The 21,413-nt window shown below is 37.2% G+C and overlaps 1 protein-coding gene across 1 annotated transcript; it reads right to left on the minus strand.

The window, feature by feature from the left end:
• Positions 1–7,716: 7,716 nt before the first annotated feature.
• On the minus strand, positions 7,717–20,751 carry rab3da (RAB3D, member RAS oncogene family, a). The gene is made up of 5 exons (XM_051892879.1): positions 20,503–20,751; positions 18,084–18,320; positions 10,567–10,685; positions 10,237–10,361; positions 7,717–8,558 (listed from the first exon to the last, which is right to left on the minus strand). Exons 2-5 carry the CDS (start codon positions 18,318–18,320, stop codon positions 8,371–8,373), a joined length of 669 nt encoding a protein of 222 aa, XP_051748839.1. The 5' UTR covers positions 20,503–20,751; the 3' UTR covers positions 7,717–8,370.
• Between the last annotated feature and the right edge of the window lie 662 nt (positions 20,752–21,413).

Below are 21,413 nucleotides of genomic sequence, written 5' to 3' on the forward strand. Positions count from 1 at the left end.
CGAACAAGGTAGGCTACATGCAAAGGAAATGTTGTACCAATCACAATAACCACAAACATAGGTCCTACAGTAAGAGTAAGAGTCAACAACAGATGTAGATAAACTGAACGCATTCAGTTATGTACAGGCAGAGATGGGCACAAATACATCAAAAAGTATTTAGTTACAAATTACAAATACTTACTCATCAAATGTATTTAAATAAAATACAAAATACTGCTGTAAAGTAATTTGTAGTTTGAAAATACAAAAATACAAGCAAAATTTACACTCAATCATTTGAAGTGCGAGAGTAATAGCGGAGTTACGGCATTTAAGTAAGAAATTTCAACGCACAGTCTTCATCGTAACAATTAAATATAGATTGATGATTCTTATAATGATACTAAAGGTATTCAGTCAGGAGCAGAGAGTGATCTTGTCTTTTTCTTTTGTTGCTTAATTAACACTAATGACAAACAGCAGCAGGTTTATTAGGCTGCTGTCACTTTAAGAACGAACACACATACGGAATATACTAATGGTTACATTAATTTAAGACATGACCGACTGTGTTTTCACCCACAATTAATCAATGTTATTTTTTTATTATTTGACCTACCCGTCCGCGGATTATCTGCAGCGTCCGCGGATGCGATCCACGCATCACTAGACAGCGCACGTCATGCTTTAGCTAGCAAGTCAATTCACAAGTTCTAGCCATTTGCCATAATCTTCTGTCCTATAAAGTCATTCAGTGAATAATATCTGATAGTATATTTTACTAGATACTTTACCTTAAAACAATTTGTTTGAGCACAAAAGCAGCTTACTTACCTGCTTCTGACCTTGCTATGCTTAGTAAGACAGACATTGGTCACGAGCTCCGCAACTGAAACAGCAGCCGCCTTTTAAGGTGCATTCACACGGGGCGTCGACGTTAACACTTCTCATTTACTTTGAATGGGTGACGTCATGCGTTACCGAACTGAATTGTGGGTCGCTTCACTCGCGTTGCTCGTGGCAGAAGTTAAAAATTTCTCAACTTTTCAAGCGTCAACGCAAGCGTCAGCCAATCAGATCGCCTTATGCAAGTACCCTAGCGCAGATGCTAGCCAATTGCATTCATGCAACACCGGAAAGTAATGTGATTGGCTGTTGTCACTATGACGGTCAGGTCAGCACCAAGCTTCAGACATCAAGCGTTGACGCCAACTCCCCATGTGAATGCACCGTTACAGTTCCTCCTGAACCAAAACAATGAGCTTATGCTGTGCTCGTGCCATAACTATCGTAATTAAGAGATGTTATACTAGGAGCGGTTCGTGACTCGAATTTATGCGTTTCAATGGCAACACTACCAACACCGAAATGAATCAGCAGCAGTCAGGTGGTACAGGTCAGAGCTCTTTAAGTTGTTTGTTCATTATTATTGTAATGTTATGTGCTTTGAGACATGAGGTAGTTTAGCACCGTCTCTCGTGATGCTTTTGCTCCCTCTGTGCGCGTTCATGTGTTTTGAAGGAGGCGTGGCTTTGGAGAAGCTCTGAAGGGAGGGTGGGATCTTACGCTTTCAAAGATAGCTCGCTATTGCTAGCCTCTTCGAAAATACCCTACCTTTAAGCCTGGTGATGAAAGTTATTGTATGCAAGAATAAAATAACATATTTGAATGTATTTTTAGTATTTTAAATACAAAATACTTTCTCTCAAAGTATTTAATTACAAATTATATTTGATTTTTTATTTGTTAAGGAAAATACAAATTACAAAATACTCAAAAGTAATTAAATACGTATTTTAAATACATTTAATTAAAATACTGCCCATCTCTGTGTACAGGGTCCCCATAAAGTATTTGCACACTTAAGGCACAATTAAAAATACACACGTCTTGCATTATATCTTAAAATATCAATCCAAGCAGACTTTCACACTCAAAGTTTGAGTTGTGGTTCGTTTGAGAAAAGTTGTTTTAAAGGTTGCATATTATATATATATATATATATATATATATATATATATATATATATATATATATAGACACACAAATATTACTATGTTTTTGAAAATACAGTTGGCAGTTTATTTTATTTAAAGACTAGTCTTTAATAATACCTACATTATGCAAACTAAAATCAAATATCAAAAATTTAATATTATATATATATATATATATATATATATATATATATATATATATATATATATATATATATACACACAGGTGCTGGTCATATAATTAGAATATCATCAAAAAGTTGATTTATTTCACTAATTCCATTCAAAAAGTGAAACTTGTATATTATATTCATTCATTACACACAGATTGATATATTTCAAATGTTTATTTCTTAAGACCAATACAAAGAAAGGATTTTTAGAAATCTTGGCCAACTGAAAAGCATGAACATGAAAAGTATGAGCATGTACAGCACTCAATACTTAGTTGGGGCTCCTTTTGCCTGAATTACTGCAGCAATGTGGCGTGGCATGGAGTCGATCAGTCTGTGGCACTGCTCAGGTGTTATAAGAGCCCAGGTTGCTCTGATAGTGGCCTTCAGCTCTTCTGCATTGTTGGGTCTGGCATATCGCATCTTCCTCTTCACAATACCCCATAGATTTCCTATGGGGTTAAGGTCAGGCGAGTTTGCTGGCCAATTAAGAACAGGGATACCATGGTCCTTAAACCAGGTACTGGTAGCTTTGGCACTGTGTGCAGGTGCCAAGTTCTGTTGGAAAATGAAATCTGCATCTCCATAAAGTTGGTCAGCAGCAGGAAGCATGAAGTGCTCTAAAACTTCCTGGTATACGGCTGCATTGACCTTGGACCTCAGAAAACACAGTGGACCAACACCAGCAGATGACATGGCACCCCAAACCATCACTGACTGTGGAAACTTTACACTGGACCTCAAGCAACGTGGATTGTGTGCCTCTCCTCTCTTCCTCCAGACTCTGGGACCTTGATTTCCAAAGGAAATGCAAAATTTACTTTCATCAGAGAACATAACTTTGGACTACTCAGCAGCAGTCCAGTCCTTTTTGTCTTTAGCCCAGGCGAGACGCTTCTGACGCTGTCTGTTGTTCAAGAGTGGCTTGACACAAGGAATGTGACAGCTGAAACCCATGTCTTGCATACGTCTGTGCGTAGTGGTTCTTGAAGCACTGACTCCAGCTGCAGTCCACTCTTTGTGAATCTCCCCCACATTTTTGAATGGGTTTTGTTTCACAATCCTCTCCAGGGTGCGGTTATCCCTATTGCTTGTACACTTTTTTCTACCACATCTTTTCCTTCCCTTCGCCTCTCTATTAATGTGCTTGGACACAGGGCTCTGTGAACAGCCAGCCTCTTTTGCAATGACCTTTTGTGTCTTGCCCTCCTTGTGCAAGGTGTCAATGGTCGTCTTTTGGACAACTGTCAAGTCAGCAATCTTCCCCATGATTGTGTAGCCTACAGAACTAGACTGAGAGACCATTTAAAGGCCTTTGCAGGTGTTTTGAGTTAATTAGCTGATTAGAGTGTGGCACCAGGTGTCTTCAATATTGAACCTTTTCACAATATTCTAATTTTCTGAGATACTGAATTTGGGATTTTCCTTAGTTGTCAGTTATAATCATCAAAATTAAAAGAAATAAACATTTGAAATATATCAGTCTGTGTGTAATGAATGAATATAATATACGTTTCACTTTTTGAATGGAATTAGTGAAATAAATAAACTTTTTGATGATATTCTAATTATATGACCAGCACCTGTATACACAAACCCGATTCCAAAAAAGTTGGGACACTGTACAAATTGTGAATAAAAAAGGAATGCAATAATTTACAAATCTAATAAACTTATATTTTATTCACAATAGAATATAGATAACATATCAAATGTTGAAAGTGAGACATTTTGAAATGTCATGCCAAATATTGGCTCATTTTGGATTTTATGAGAGCTACACATTCCAAAAAAGTTGGGACAGGTAGCAATAAGAGGCCGGAAAAGTTAAATGTACATATAAGGAACAGCTGGAGGACCAATTTGCAACTTATTAGGTCAATTGGCAACATGATTGGGTATAAAAAGAGCCTCTCAGAGTGGCAGTGTCTCTCAGAAGTCAAGATGGGCAGAGGATCACCAATTCCCCCAATGCTGCGGCGAAAAATAGTGGAGCAATATCAGAAAGGAGTTTCTCAGAGAAAAATTGCAAAGAGTTTGAAGTTATCATCATCTACAGTGCATAATATCATCCAAAGATTCAGAGAATCTGGAACAATCTCTGTGCGTAAGGGTCAAGGCCGGAAAACCATACTGGATGCCCGTGATCCCAGCGCCAGATCGCCTATTATTTAACACAAACGAACGAATTGTTAATAAACTAGATATGTTTCTTTTGTATGAGTATACATCCGTGCCGCGAGATGTTTCAAAAAGTGGTGGGGACAATATCGACCCTGGCACAAAGTGGTGGGGACACGTCCCACCCGCCCCACCTGCAAATTACGCCTATGCACAGGAGACATGCCTCCCTTTGCTTTCATAGGAAACAATAGAAAATCATCAGACCCCCGGCGTGCAGTGGGTTTTGTGGGGGGGTAACTGAGAATGAATGGGGGAAAGTCACGTGAGAGGAGGCAATGTCTCCATCGCGCTATGATTGGATGTAATTGGTTATGATTGGATACGATTGGTTTGTGCGATAAATCCCGCCTCTTGTTGACGTGCGCGTTAGTTTGACTGAACAAATGGGAAGACTAATTGAAAAGTAAGTAAACAGATCACCTAGTTAGATATCACTGCTTTATGTCACATCAAAATCAAACTTGAAATGGACTGAAAGCATGATGACTGCGTTTTTTTTTGTGTGCAATCAGCTTGGTGCAAATACATCTTCGTGTCTGTGACAGACGGTGTTTACGGAGCATGACTGATGATCCAAGATAGCCTAAGTTGACTATTAAAAAGAAAAACACCAATACACAAATAAAATATGTTGTTTAAATTATTATTGCCTTTAGTTATTATTTTGGAATTAATGTAGAAATGCTTAAAACACTAACTTGATGATATTGACTTGGTTTTGATAAATAGAACATTACATTGTTAATGTAAAATTACAAAATAGAATTGTCTTTGGTTTCTTTTTTGATGTAAAGTAATGTTCATTTAACAAGGTTAAAAAAAAGTCACCGCCACTGATATATATATATATATATATATATAAATATATATATCAGTGGCGGTAAGAGACAGAACGACACGCGTCAATCTGAAAACCACGCCCACCGGGGGGGCGGGGGAAACAATCCAACAGTCTTTATATAGCGCGAGGCTTCCTCTTTGTCATTTCTGGCTTAAAACAAAAAATAGAACAATGTCTAAAAGCTGCTATGTGACAAGGTGTACAGCAAACAAGCCAAAAAACCCAGAACTAAGTTTTTATAAGCTGTCGACCCCCAAAAAACGAATGTTTAGGACACAAAAGTGGATACAGGCAGTGAGACAGAGCACAACGGGTCATATTACTATAAGAAATGTATTGGAGGGGAACGTATTCGTCGACAGGTGAAATAATTCTTTGACATGGTTAAAAATAATGTTTTTTTTTCTTTGTTTGTTTAGCATAACCTGTCGCCGATTACGTTCCCCTCCAATTTATTTCTTATAGTAATATCAGAGCCACAACAGCTCTGAGTAATATGACCCGTTGCGCTCTGTCTCACTGCCTGTATCCACTTTTGTGTCCTTAAACATTCGTTTTTTGAGGTCGACAGCTTATAAAAACTTAGCTCTGGGTTTTTGGCTTGTTTGCTGTACACCATGTCACATAGCAGCTTTTAGACATTGTTCTGTTTTTTTTTTTTTAATAAGTCAGAAATGACAAGGAGCCAGCCTCACGCAATACAAAAGTCAATGGAGACGGTTGGATTGTATGCCAGAAGTATTTTTTAAACTAATAATTAAAAATAAGTAGGCTATAACATAAGTATTAGCAACCTATTATAAAAAAAAATAAAAAATAAAAAAAATAATTAATGATAATAAATATAAGTAGGATATAATAAGTAGGTGTCTTCAATAATGGTCAATCATCACTCAATTTATCACTTAATTATCTCATTAACTTTAACACCGTTTCAGTGGGTGGAATAAAAAATATGGCAGGACTTTTACTTTCTGACCCCTGGACTTTACATCTCTGATTAAAACGTATATAGGCAGACCTAGTGGAGTAATATAGTAATAGTAAATTACTCCGCTAGGTCTGAAATACGTTTTAATCCACTGGATCACGCTACAAACATAATGATCTTACAGAACATGATGGATTGCTGTGTCTGTTATCCCATAATTGCCATTTTTGGACACAGTGGCTGTGGTTTTTTGTTTACATAGTCTTGCTTTAACGGACATTAAAGGGTTAGTTCACCCAAAAATGAAAATAATGTCATTTATTACTCACCCTCATGTCGTTCTATACCCGTAAGACCTTCATTCATTTTCGGAACACAAATTAAGATATTTTTGATTAAATCCGATGGCTCAGTGAGGCCTGCATTCACAGCAATGACTTTTCCTCAAAAGGGGTTGGGGTTTTAACACCTTTTTATAGTCAACTGTCTGCTGGACACATGTGTAATGAATAATTAGACTCATCTGTGGTTGAAATCTTGTTAAATTTAGCTTTGCTCCAGAGACTTTCAGTGAGGTGTACTCATTTTTGCATCACCCTAATTTGAGAAAAACTGAAAAATGTGTAATCTAAGTTATATTATTAACCATACTTTCATGTTATAAGTTAAACAGATGTTATATTAAACTTAGTCTTGTCAACATTTAGGAAATTGTTTTTGTGTTCATTGAGATATTGTTTAAAATGTTACATTTCTCCCCTGAGCCCATTGAGTTTTAACAGACCCCTAAAGGCCGGAACACACCAAGCCGACGCCGACGAACTAGTGGCGACGAAAGCAGACTGCGGGGTTGGCTCATGTCGGCAATGTCTGTGTCCAAAGTTTCCCTGACACACCAAACCGACGCTCGACACCCGACGGCCAAGTAGCATGTCATTCTGCGCCTGCGCAAGATGAAATGCATTTCCGTACCAGCAGGTGGCAGTAGCTGAACAGCCAATCAGAATGATCAGATGGCCTGACGGACCGACGAGCTCCGACGCCGAATCAACATTTCGAATCGGCCGAAAAAAAGCAGACGAGGACCAACTTCAGCCGACGGTGCAGAACACACTGAGAAAACTTAGTCGGCCGACGAACAAAAACTGCCCAATGGCCGACCGTCGGCTTGGTGTGTTCCGGCCTTAAAGCGTGGGGTGGGTTTAGAGGAGTGTAATTGAGAATGAATGGAGGAAAGTCACGTGAGAGGATGCAAAACCTGCACCGTGTAACTGGGACATGAATTTACATTTGATCTATAAAAAAACAAGTGAGGACTTTACTTCCTCTTTTCTGAACACCACTGCATGCCACTGAGATATATATATAGATATTATATATATATACATACACACAGATATAATACCTACATAAAAAAGAGAGCCTACATGAAAAACACAATGCTCTTCCCTCAAATCTCAACTTTTTCAGCCACTCTTAACCTTTCGTAACCTGTTTTAAACCATTTGTGTGACTGAGTTAACTTCCCTGACCTAAGCATGATCCTTTACTGACTATAATCTAGGTCATTAGTCACAGGAACAAGTGATTAGTAATTTCAGAGTCTCCTTTAGTGTCCACAGGGAAGCAAATTTATTGCATTCAAAGCAAATGGCAAAGACAAATATGATCTGACTTGACGACATACTTTGAAACAAGTAACAAAAACTATGAAGATTGACAATCATATTGAGTGGATATTTCCAGAGCAGTCCTAAAATGTTTTATCACCTATATTAAAGTAAAACATAATCTTGCATCCATTAAAATAATCCATATACATTTCAAAGCTACTTCACACTGATGACCAAATGCATGATGTAAACAGACACTGGAGTAGTTTGAAACAGTTAAGACTTTGGCATGTGAATTTCTGATTCCTGCTCTGCAGTTTCATGCAGCATTTTCCCAGCTGTTCTCATCATGATATCACAGTTCAATGTATTAGCAGCCACACTTCACACAAAAGGAAACCTGTCCCATTTCATTCAATCCCTGAGGGGCATGTTTATGTAGCTGAAATGTTGGTTATTCATTTTAAGGGGCTTATGCCGGATTCTTACTGTTTGGTTGGCATTTCATAGTATATACTGGCTGTACACTTGTGTAAGAGTCTCTCTTCCGGTGTATGTGTGTGTAAGAGAGAGAAAGAGAGAGAGAGAGAGGGAGTGCATGTGTGTGAATGTTTGCCTTCAAGTATGAGTGTTTGTTGAGAGAGGATGATTAACATCCGCAGCTGCTCTGTCCATCAGGGGGCGTGTCTTGCAGACTCGGGCCTTTGTGATTGGTTAACATGTTGGGGTCTCCGTCCAAGCTCTCGTTCATTTTGTCACAGATGATGTCGACCAGCCGCTCAAACACCTGCTTGACGTTAATGTTATCCTTTGCACTTGCCTCAAAAAACTGGAAGCCTGCATAAAAAGATGGCAAAGAAGGAGAGAAACAAAGAGGTATCTTGAGTTATATTTATACATATAAAATAAAATATTTTAATAAATCTGTATGGTTTATTAACCCAAAAATATCATTTTTACAAGCAAAATAAAAACATTCTTCACATATAATTAGTGGCTGGCCTATATTTGCCATTAAGTTTTCTGTTTGGCCGATAAGAGTCAGAAGCGGGACTTTTATTCTGACAGACTCACAGGAGCTTCCCATTCTCCATCTTCATTCATTTACTGCCTTTGTTTAAACTAATAAATGAAATGCAAATGCTATAATTCCTTTTTCCCATGTACTGTCGGAAAAAAGCTTTTATATAATTTAAACAATTTTTTAAAATATCTAATAAACATTAAATGCCAACAAACCTCACAAACATCTGCAAATCCAGCTGTTAGATCTTATAGTGTTACAATTAGAGATCGACGGATATATCGATTTACCGATATTTTCCCCGATATTTAAGCATTTTACCATAATCGGATAAAGGTTTTGTAATATCAGATTTACCGATATTGTGGGTGTTTTGAGAATTGCGCACAGGATTGCCATTACAGCGCATCTGAGGGGAGACGAGACAACGGCGTGCACAGGTAAAGTATACTTACCTGCTTTGCTGTAATTAGTAAACTTTATTTAACATAACAGCCATTAATGCACAAATTAGATGTGTTACATAAATGCCTGAAATGTAGCTAGTTTATGCAGCTTGTCTCTAAGAAATAGAGATTATATATATATATATATAACATCTATTGAGCAATAAAAGTAAATGTTCAGTGGTGGTCAGATTTATTGGCATGACTGTAAAAATAAATCTGCATTGTTTATCCTTTTGATCTTTAATTCATAAAATTAGGAAAAATCTAACCTTTCATTGAAGGAAAAGAATTGAAAGTGGGGGGAAAATAATATTATGAAATAAATGTTTTTCTCCAAAACATGTTGGCCATGAATTAATTTAATTTTATGACAATGCAGATTTATTTTTATAGTCATCTTTGATCATATTTACCAACGGTGCCAATAATTCTGACCACCACTGTATATCCTTTGAGCGACACATTTGTTTTCTGCACTTTGAAAGGCCTGTATCATTCATAGCATTTATTTCTGTCTTTTCTTTTGTCCAAATAAGGCTCTGCAGCCCAAAGGAAATTCAGAGGGTGTCGTGCCATGCACTGGGTCCAAAATCAGCCAAACGGAAGCAGAAATTGGCTTAAAAAATAGTTCACCTCAAAAAATTAAAATTCTGTCATTATTCAACTTAACATGTCATCTCACACATGTATGTTTTTTTTTTATTTTATTTTTATTTTTATGTGGAACAAAGAAGAATGTATTTTTGAAGAATATCCATGCAACTCAATATCATATAATGGAAATGCATGGGGACTGGGTCTGTAAAACTACAAAATCGACAAGAAAGGTAAAAGTATTATAAAAGTAGCACATACAACTACATAAAAAAATAATGCATAATGGCATAGCCAGTTAGAAATATTTTTTATTTTTTAGCCAGTAAAATTCACCCATCATTGGGAGGGATTGCAAACAAAAGTTAATTCTGGATCCTTGCATGCTTAAGTCTATTTACAGGCTCATATATATGTAGCTGATGTTCTCTTTTGTCCTGTAACATACCTAGCTCATTAGCCAGTCTTTGCCCGTCCTCTCTGGCCACCATTCTGTCGTCCTCCAGATCACATTTGTTCCCCACCAGAATCACCTGAGCGTTGTCCCATGAGTACGTTTTAATCTGAGTTGCCCTGGAAAACATACATACACAAATTCAGTCAATTTCGAACTGACGTGCTCTTTGTGGCCGTTATAAAAAGTGTGGCACTTCAACAAGGAACATTCAACATTTCAATCACTCTCACTTTGAGTTACTACCTAAGGGTCATTGCAGATTGGTATTAAATAAAAGAAGTCTGACTCTGGGACTTTAGCATCCCTATAGGACTAACTCACCAGTCCTGCACGGCGTAGAAGGATTCTTGGTTAGTGATGTCATACATTAGCAGAAAGCCCATGGCCCCTCTGTAGTACGCTGTGGTTATGGTTCGGTACCTCTCCTGCCCTGCTGTGTCCTGACAAACAACATACAAACATCCTGAATACATCTAAGCATTACTTTCTAAAACACTGTATAGCAGAAACAATATGGATTGCAGAAAGAATTCATTGCTTTATATGCTTTGAGCCTGTCAACCTCATGAGCTGTTTTTCTCAATGGTTGGTTGTTGTCATTTCTTGCTAGAAGAATGTAATATTTCAGTGAGTGCTGAAAGACTGTGAATAAATAGGATATTTGACTATTAATTATGTGCAAAATTTTGAGGGATAAGCCATATAGAGAAATTATATATATATATATATATATATATATATATATATAAGATTATATATTTTATACACACAGAGACATATTTATTGTGTGTGTGTGTGAAATATATATATATATATATATATATATATATATATATATATATATATTTTTTTTTTTTTTTCACACACACAGTCACACACAGACATATATATTGTGTGTGTGAAATATTATATATATATATATATATATATATATATATATATATTCACCAACTAAAATAACTTAGGCCTAGAGTTAGTGAAGTGTACTTGTGTAAACAATTTTCAGTGATGAAGCAAATTATGTGTTTAATAATAGATTTAATGCTTACTCACAAAGGAGGGATCACACAACTTGTCTAATTGACCCTTCGCAAAGACCCGCCCCCCTTAGTTACTGTTGCTTTGTCCGACAAGCCATGGCGCTGTCACGCCACACAGAGTGAAAAATACATCGCAGAGCATAGAGGACACTGACAACACGTTGACAGACAAGACAGAGCAGGATACTTATGATATGAAACAAAGTCCCAGCTTTCAAACTGTAATTTTTTTAAGAAATTCGGACAATAAAAACCGTTTTGTGGCTTGTTAATGTGTCGTGACTGATTGCTGTAGCGCCTCAGCTCAAGCGGTTCGTGAACCGATCATCTCTTCCTACTAGTTAATTTATAGCATCAAATAAACATGAACGAACATGAGAAGGAATGTTGTTTCAAACGCAGAAAGACGTCAGTACACACCATTTTTCAAGTTCAAGTCCACCGAGGTTAATCTTCTAACTCCTGACTGCTTTGTTGGACAAAATGAGATGGTCCTCACTGCAGATCCAGGGGGCGGGATTGGATCTAGATCCAACTCCTCCCACTTTACATATCCCTAAACCCCTGGATCTAAACCTACCCATCTCCACCCCCTGGATCTAGATCCAACTCCTCACACTTTACATATCCCTAAACCTATACCCGTCTCCGCCCCCTGGATCTAAACCTACCCATCTCCACCCCCTGGATCTAGATCCAACTCCTCCCACTTTACATATCCCTTAACCTACCCGACTCCACCCCCTGGATCTTGAGTGTTCTGCAGTGAGGGGCTACTGGACAAAATGGCGGATTCGGCGTTATGATTGGTTAGATCGCTTGTCAATCAAACTCCCGGCGAAGGGTCAATTACGTCTTTAGGAAACTTAATGGGCAAATAAAAAGTGCATTAAAAATCACAGAAATATTGACAATGTTAGATAATTTTATATTGCCAGCAAAGTCAATGCAAATGTATCTTGACTATTTGATAATTTCAGTTAAAGTGTAAAACTAATTATTTTAAGTAAATGCAATGCAAACGAAAGAGAGTCAGGGGTTTAGAGGTTAACAGCCATGTTAATCTGGTAACTAGGCAACGTTTGTTTAGTTTCCATGATACTGAAAAGCCTTGACTTGATTTAGAATGCTGTGACCTCACCTATGGAGGTTCCCATGGGAACTCTTGGTTTGGGCAGCTGTTAGAGGGTTGTATATATGCATGTATTGTATTTTAGGGGAAGAACTGAATTCAAACTAATGGGAGCTTAACAAAAGCCTCAGCCCCTTCTTTCAACAGAGATAAGATGTGCTAGCTGCAATACACATACACGCACGCACGCACACACACACACACACACACACACACACACACACACACACACACACACACACACACACACACACACACACACACACACTTCATTCTGATCCGAAAGCAGCCAGGAAATGTCAATGAAATGATTCTTCAAGGTCCATGACTGTGTCAATACAGCAGTTAAATCTACAGAGCACTGTGATGACTAATCCAATGTAATATGTAATATTTGCTCTTCCTTCATAGAGAAATGCCACAAATTACATTCGCCCTTGCCTTTAAATGATGAACTCCTCCTTTAAGTAAACAGAGTAGATGCAAATGTGAACACGCACATACTGTACGTATATGGTACTTTCAACAAATATACGGTACACTTTAGTGTCCCAAGAGTTTATAAAGAGCACTGATTCCCCAAGTTTTTTTGCTATATAATAGTTAATATATAACTGTTATATAGCATAAAATTAACACTGCGTGAAAAGCTGCTAGTTTTAAACACCCTTGAGCACTTAAAATAAGGATTTGGGCCTGTTCCATCTCAGAGGTCTTGACCTGAACTTTTAACTTAATCTAACAGTTCTATTCATACAAGAATGCCATTATTTTGGCATGATCTGTTAAATGGATAATTTATTTTGTTAATCCACTTTAGACCTTTGCAAGCACATGTCAACTAGCAGTCATTAGATTATTAGTAGACTGTCTGCTTAATATCTGCTAAAACTTTATTTTGATGCTCCCAACAGACATTCTACTGACTATAAGTAACTTTGCAAGTACATGTCAACTTATTCTAACCCTATCCCTAACACCTAACAGTCTACAATACTCTAATGAGAGCTACTTGACATGTAGTTGTAAAGTTACTTATAGTTATTACAATGTCTAAAGAAAAAAAAAGTGTGATCGAAAGTCTAATAATAAACTTGTGTATATGGAGGTAGCAACACAAGCACCATTTGGTTAGTTTACGTCATACTTAGTGCTATAGAAATATAGTCAATAAAACATGATTAACTAAACATCTCCAACACTTAGTAAAGAGCAATGTGGCTCCTCCCCACCCACTAAATACACCACACACGTACACATCACAAGGTTTGGCCTGCGCTCTGGGATCTTGACAACAGAAGAAGGAAACCAACATCAGTGAGGATTTAAAAAGTGCAATGCTAAATGCAAATAATAAAACACAACTAACTATATAATCAATATATTTAATAATTAAGATAAAATAAATGGGCGTATCAATGTTTTAAAAGGGAAGAGAAAACTACATTTGAGTCATGACCCCACTCTGAGTAGTTTGTAACACATTTTATTAATGAGAAATATAAATGTAATTGGGTTTGGTTTGGCAGACTAGATCTGCTACGGCGCTGCTGTGACTGCAGAGAGAGTACGCAGACACGCTCTGATAAACCAAAAGAAATACAGAGAAGAACATCTGCTGAAGCTGCTACTATGAAAATTGCTTTGCTAAACCCCAAGATTATATGATAGTAAAACGTGCTGCTGCAGGACTAAAGAGACCCTGTAGCAGATTTAGACAGGTGGTGCTGGGGAGGAGGAGGCTAGGAAAACACATTGATTCTTGATTTGCGATACAATGAATCTGGATCGAACATGATATTTACTCTCTTGAATCGATTCTGAGCTTAGTTTTAACAGCAGATGGCGCTCTAGGCTAGTTTTTAACTGCACACTCAAATGCTCACGAAGAAGAGTGCTGGAGAGCACTCGGGCGTTTGGCTGAGTCATGTAAGTGTTTAAATATACTTGCACCTCGGCTCAGAATGCTCTTATGATACGAAATTAATGTAAACACAGCCCACTGTGAACACCCTTGTAATTCGCTTCAACCTTTTGGAACTTTATGAATGATTATTTAAGTGGTGTGTGTAAGGATACTGGTTCTAAAAAAAAAGGTTTCTAAAGCATGTAGTGCCATCTGCTGTTAAAAACTATGCTCAGAATTGCTTTGAGAGAGAATCGCGATACATTCGGAAAATATCAGAATCGCTCCATATTCTTTGTATCGCGAATCGAGAATAGATGTATTCTCCCAGCCCTACAAGACAGCCAACAAACTTTTATATGGTAAACACTTTTGGTATAACATTGGGTCGCCACACTTGATATCAATGTAAAATATGCACTGCGCACTAAAGAAAAACCAGTTGAGAACCTCTTATCTAATGTATGATAAAGGATCAGCAAAATATGATACAACAATTGGACTGTGCCATCAGCTGTGCATCAGCCTTGACATTTCCTGCAGCTTTTCTATTCAATCATTCTTACAGTTTTCACTTGGTGGGTAATTTGCGCAAAATTTTGCGATATTTTCTAAATATCGATTAAAAAACTATTGCGAAATGACGGCGTTTCCATTAACTGATGTTATGCGTTAAACGTCTTTTTTTCCTCTCGCGACAAGTCATTCCAAAAATCATGGCAACGGATGTAGGTTTACGTATATCCCAGCCACTGCGCTAGCCATTATTTTCAATCAAAGGAGACGTAGGCATCTTATCCAAGCATTTATGGCAAGGAAAGCCCCTTATACTTGTGAGCTGCCACGTATGAGGTGTTTATGGGTGTTTCTCCCTCCTATCTGCTTTGAGGTCTTGATAAATTCAAATTGTGGCATTTTTTTGTTGTTTAGAATCCAGTAGTCCTGTAATACTTTTGTCTTTTATGAGTTTAATGAAGAGATCTCGTCTTCTGTCCAAACATACCGCGTCCTCTTTAAAGAATGATCGACTTTTACATACGCCAGGTGACATGTAAATGCGAAAAAACCCTTTCCATTCCAGTTTTCGAATTGCCTGAAAAACCACCTCATGGGAACGTAAAAACTTTTTTGCGATATATGGGAATTTTTGTGAAATTGACGTGTTTCCATTGGGCGTATTTTCACATTGGGTCCACAAGATTTACACATGCAATGTAAAAATCTAGTGAATAGATTATATTCTAGTTCTATTATAGTCAATCTCAGATTACTGGAGGCAGAGATGAGTTGTTCTATGGTGGGTTATCAGCACACAAGTGCATTCTGTGAAAACTACTCAACACCTCTGAGACCTTCTCACCCACTTCCTTTCATCAGCAGAAAGTGCAGTCACTTCCTCTATCGAGGAAGGCTGCGGCTGTTAACTGGCGCACAACAATAACAACTAAAATTACAGTCTCAAAACAAAGGAATTTACTATATTTAACATAAACTGCCTTAGAGAAACACTAATGCAGCCACAAAAACACACAACAGATCATAAATAATTCTTTGGCAGCATTGGGCCAACTTCCTCTCGGTACTGATTAAATTAGTGATTCAGTGCAGAAGGCAGATGGATGCTGGTCTGGACGGTCAAAAAGCACAGCCAATTTGATTTTATGGCTTTTATTTTCTAAAGGTTCCCTCAAAATGGATTGGGCCCTGTGTGTGTGTGTGTGTCTGTGCACGCTCCACAAATAATGCATGATGGGGCCATCTGGTTTGGGTCTTTTTGGATGTTTTGTAATATTAACCATCATTGCTGATACACACACACACACACGCGCGCGCACACATACTCCACCTAGATTATCTTGATCAGAGTATCACTAAGTCATACTGACAAATGGTTAGTGGATCCTCTTTTCACAACATTAGTTGTGAAAATAAGTTTTTCACAATAAGTTTTTCTTTTCTGGCTTAAACTGTAAAATATGAATAATAACAGATTTTAAAGCACTGAATTTATTCTTCCAATATACCTGCATTAAAACTGAATGTATTTAAATTCTGGCAGCTAAAAGCATTGCACCAAAGACTCACATAGCCAGACTATAGAGTGCAGTCGGGTTCTGGAAGTAAAAATCCCATTCATTTTCTACATGGGGGAATTTATTTTTAAATCATTTAAACTTATAAACCTTTAAAGACAGCCCTACTGTGAGCTACAAGGTTGTTAATTAATGGTATATATATATATATATATTTTTTTTTTTAAGTTATCAGTCCACATTATTTCAACTTATTTTTTAAATAATTTGTAGAAAAACTACATTACCCATAATTCTGCAGAGAAATCTCCACCAATCAGAAAATCTAACAAGAAAATCACACCAAAATAACTCTTTAGTGCCAGCTTACTCCCACGAATCACTGTGAATGATGTGATGGAGTCAGGCTGCGTCGGAAATCGCACACTCTCTTATTTTAAATAAGTAATTACTTCGCAACCGCTAAAAAAGTATGTTTTACATAGTATGAATATGTGTAGTATGAATGTAATCATTCAATTCGCCATGTTGTCATTATCATGTGATCTACCAGCATCAGTAGCTTTACTTCACTGCCATCCTCTCCCGTGGCCTCGGGATAGTAAAGCATCCTTTGTATGCACACTTCAGAATCTCTACGGAAGTAGTAGGTCATCCGGGTACTTTTTGTAGTACTGTGAATTCGGACATACTTCTTTTGTCACATACTGTTTTTCGTATGCGATTTCAGATGCAGCCTCAGTCTCCCTACACTCTCAAATTTGTGTATCTATATAAACGCATATTTTGAAATAAACATAAAACATGTTGTTTCTATATATAACATCTCTAAATTAAATTATATTTATCTGTCATTTTAATTCAATGATGTCATTTGCAGTGCTTCATGAGTTTGTACCCTCATTATAGCCTTTAATATCATTGTTTTTTAGGGGCCGTTTACACAACACAATTTCAACTAAAAACTGGAGACTTTTTAATGCGCTTTGGGCGCCAACTTTTGAAAACAGGATTCAAACTGCAAGTTTTTGAAAATGATACCATTATCATCTCGAATTTATTTAAAAACTCGAATTTGTGAAAACGGTGACTATAGGTCTGTAGTGTTTCTTTACACAGTGACATTGCCAACCACTGGCCTGGCATGAATAATACAGCATTTTTAATCGTTTTCGTGAATCTGTGCGAATAGGGATTGTTTTTTTGACAATGCTGTCATCTGTGCGCGAAAAACTCAAATTAAAAACATACCCCGTCTCATTTTTAAATACATTTTTGCTTCATATTAAAGTTTGTACTGTTGTGATTCACCTCGTAGCTGCTTAGTTTGGTTCATGGCTCAACAAAGACTTTTTTAAAACCCCTATGGGAAAAAGACTTCCGAAACTAAGGCCACTAAAAAAGTGGGTGATATTAATGCACTCTACTAAAGTCTGGTCTACTTTATAGCTTATTCTGAGACAAAAACTGCCAAATTAAAGGGAAAAAATAAAGGGAAAGGGAAAAAATATCGGATTGATGTCTAAAGCATCCAGCCACAGTTGGTTTTGTTTTTATGTGCCATTTAAGGGGCAGGTAATTCTAAAATAGTTGATACCACAATAATATACCACTGAAGATAAAACAAATTCAACATATGGCACACAATTTTCACTTCCATTAGGTACTACCCACCATCCTCATGTAAGCTACATAAACGACTCCAATGCCTCATCTTCCACACTCACCCAGATCTGCAGTTTGACTCGTTTCTCATTGCGATAAACAGTTTTGACTTTGAAGTCGATGCCGACTGTGCTGACAAATGCAGAGGTGAAGGAGTCGTCAGCGTAACGGAACAGAAAACTAGTTTTTCCAACGCTGCTGTTGCCAATGATGAGGAGCTTGAACATGTAGTCAAAATTCTGATCAGCCACATCCTTCTGCACCTGCGTCTGATGACGGGTATCGTTGGCCGACGCCATCTAGGGTGCGGAGGGAAAGTGAAAATATAAGACAGATAAGCTATATACAATGAAGGTTAATTATGAAGGTTGTTTAATACTCCGACAAATCTAAACAGAAGAAAACCACATGTTGGGCCCTGAGAATGCCGTGACCTTTTTGCTCATTTATGCCTGGTACACACTGCATGATTTTCAAAGACGTCGGATCGCTGTCCTTCTCATACTACATGACTGTCTGGGGTACCATTTAGCTGCTTGCACATTACATTTCAATATTTAGCATGCTAAATATCTCATGGGCATCGGCGACGCATTGGCGCTTCTGTCATATCACATCTTTAATAATACACACTATGCAGTTGTCACTTGTGTGAACAAGCACCGATTTGCCTCTGATTTTGGGCATTTGTCTGTGATGTCCACAAAACTGTTGGCTAAACTGAATATTAAAGATAGGGCAGGGTTTTATTTTATTTTAGCGCACCTCCTCCCCATCCCTTGCTCATAGCAGACTGATGGCTGGAGGGGAATGGTTAAGGATATTCAATCCAAGCCGTCAAACTGACGTCATCAGAGACCCGAGTTCAATTCCCGTGTTGAGGTCCTTTGCCTATCCTGCCCCCCTCTCTCCGCCCAATGCTTTCCTGTCTGCTCTCTACTGTCCTCTCCAATTAAAGGCACAAAAAGCCCATAAATATAACTTAAAAAAATAAAAAATAAAAAAAATAAAAAAATAATAATAATAATATTATTATTATTATTATTATAATATATATATTATATATATATATATATATTACCATGACAAACTTTTTTTCTGTATATTAAATTGCTTGGATTAATTATTCACCACAAGACTAGTAATGTGCGCTAACAAAGTAAATAGGATCACTGATTTCATGATGACTTTAAAGTACTCTTCCAGCACTGTCATCTATCTATCTCTCTTTCTTTGTGCTTCAGACATGCTGAGTGAGGATCTTTCCTTGAATCAGAGCCATTACAGCAGAGACCAGCTCAGCACAATTCATTCTGGCCATAAAAACTGTACTTAAAGTGGGAAAGCACATAATAGGAATATTAAGGAGTTCACCCGAAAATACAGATTCTATCATTGATTCAGAACGTTGATACTGTATGACTGTTATTTTATGTGCTTTTTTCATTATTATTATTATTTTTTTTTGGTAAATATTTCTATTTAGCTTTAATTTAGATTTATTTCAGTTTTAGTAATTTTAGTACTTAGTATAGTATTTTTTTTTTAAGTCTGTTTCTTAAGTTTTTTTTTTAACTTAATTTTATATTTTATTTCAGCTTCATTTCAATGAACAAAAAGGATTTTTAATATAGTTTTTTTTTTTTTTTTTTTTACTGATCATTAAGTTAACAAACTGGTATGACTGAAGATTTTCTGTGAATAACGACTTAAAATTCAGCATCTTTGTCACAGAAAACTGCCGTATGACTTCAGAAGACTTGAAATACAACTCAATATTATAGTATTTTATAGTCTTTTTATGCCCTTTTTGAGCTTGACAGATATACTGTAGACACTTAGCTAAGGTTTAAAGGAAAAGAGCAACGTTAAGACTCTTCGAAAAGTCTTCATTTGATTTCCACAGACAAAACAACACCATACAGTTTTATGAGGATGAGTAAATAATGACATAAATTATTTCCATAAACTCCCATTTCCTCATAAGAAAAACGAAAGAAACCTTCCTGAATAAGTATTAACATCCTGCTCAAGCATATGAGGAGGAGATCACATCAACACCTGTAAAATTACCTGGGAGTTACCAGGATATGACACACCTTACACATATGAATGAACACAATGCTGTTGTGCCACTGCAAATTTGAAATAAAATGACATGAAAGCCCTTTTGCACAGGCGAAGATTAGGATTAAATGACAAGTTACATTTGATCTGATGCTTGTCGACACAAACAGCAGCACACACCCTAAACTATGAAATCTACATATGTGTCAAACACAGTATCAGCGATCTTACACACTCAGAAAATGTTCATGCGATCATGTCATCAATAACTGAATTCTGGGCTGGAAAGGGAATAAATGGGGGTATTTGAAACGCCTCCAGTCATGCTTCCATATGGACATCTTCCTCATATATCTCTCTACTGTAAACGAAAAATGCGTATCCTTCGGGCACAAACATAATAGTGTGACTAACCTTATCAGGCTCTTCTTAGAGGTGGTTATTTTATTCTATAAAGTTGATGTTGCGCTTTTTCTCAGCTGGTTTCGGACATCCAGTCTTCGGAGATCCAGTTTCACTTTTCCCGCAAAACACACTGGAAATGGTCCACTCGCCTTATCTGTTTAAAAACCGACCATTCCCTTCCCTTCAGAGGGGCGTTGCAAAACAAGAAGCTTGATGCCTGCAGCGACCTGGCTGTCGACCAGTTATTATTTGTGCTGACGGCTCATCGAAACGGCGACGGCTGTTTCCAGATCAGCCAGCGGCCCTGGCGAGCGTCCAGCCTGCACTTACGGAGCAACCAATCAACAGGTCCCCTGTCAGCCACGCAGCATTATCGTCTTCCATTTACATACGGGTCATTGTGAAACGGGTGCCCTTAGCATTTTCAAAAGGTGGAAAAAAGTAACAGGATTGACAGTTTTACAGTTTATTTATACAAGCATTGTGTCAAATGTCATGAATCTACACGATGTCTATTCATTAGAAAGAGAATTTAACGCTGATATTTCTATGTCCATGTCCACTTTATAATTATTATTTATTCAAATAACGGTAACTGACAAACATAAAACACATAATGATTGAAAAAAATAGACTTTAACCTGTGGTTAAACATCAACACCAAACGTTGGGTTAAAAATTTAATTTAAAGTCCCCCTGTAGTCAATAATTGTATCCCTTTTTAAACATTTAAACATTTTTTTTCCTGTGAAAAAAATTTCTTCATGTCTTAAAATGTAACTCTACACCCTTGCCTCATTTATTATACATGGATATATGAATATGCTAATTAGCCCCACCTCCACTCACTCACATGAGCTCAAGAGATCGTCTCAGGTTATGTATGTAACCATGGTTCCCTGAGAACAAGGAACGAGACA

Source organism: Ctenopharyngodon idella, chromosome 1 (assembly GCF_019924925.1).
Source record: "Ctenopharyngodon idella isolate HZGC_01 chromosome 1, HZGC01, whole genome shotgun sequence".
In the NCBI taxonomy this organism is placed as follows: Eukaryota; Metazoa; Chordata; class Actinopteri; order Cypriniformes; family Xenocyprididae; genus Ctenopharyngodon; species Ctenopharyngodon idella.

What these genes read in the sequence shown, in the direction of transcription:
- rab3da (XM_051892879.1), bottom strand. Translation starts at nt 18,320, where the DNA reads ATGGCGTCGGCCAACGATACCCGTCATCAGACGCAGGTGCAGAAGGAT. An exon ending in TTCTACGCCGTGCAGGACTG is followed by an intron (nt 10,362 to 10,566) that starts GTGAGTTAGTCC and finishes TATGTTTTCCAG; the next exon opens with GGCAACTCAGATTAAAACGT. An exon ending in AAGACTGGCTAATGAGCTAG is followed by an intron (nt 8,559 to 10,236) that starts GTATGTTACAGG and finishes CTTTTTATGCAG; the next exon opens with GCTTCCAGTTTTTTGAGGCA.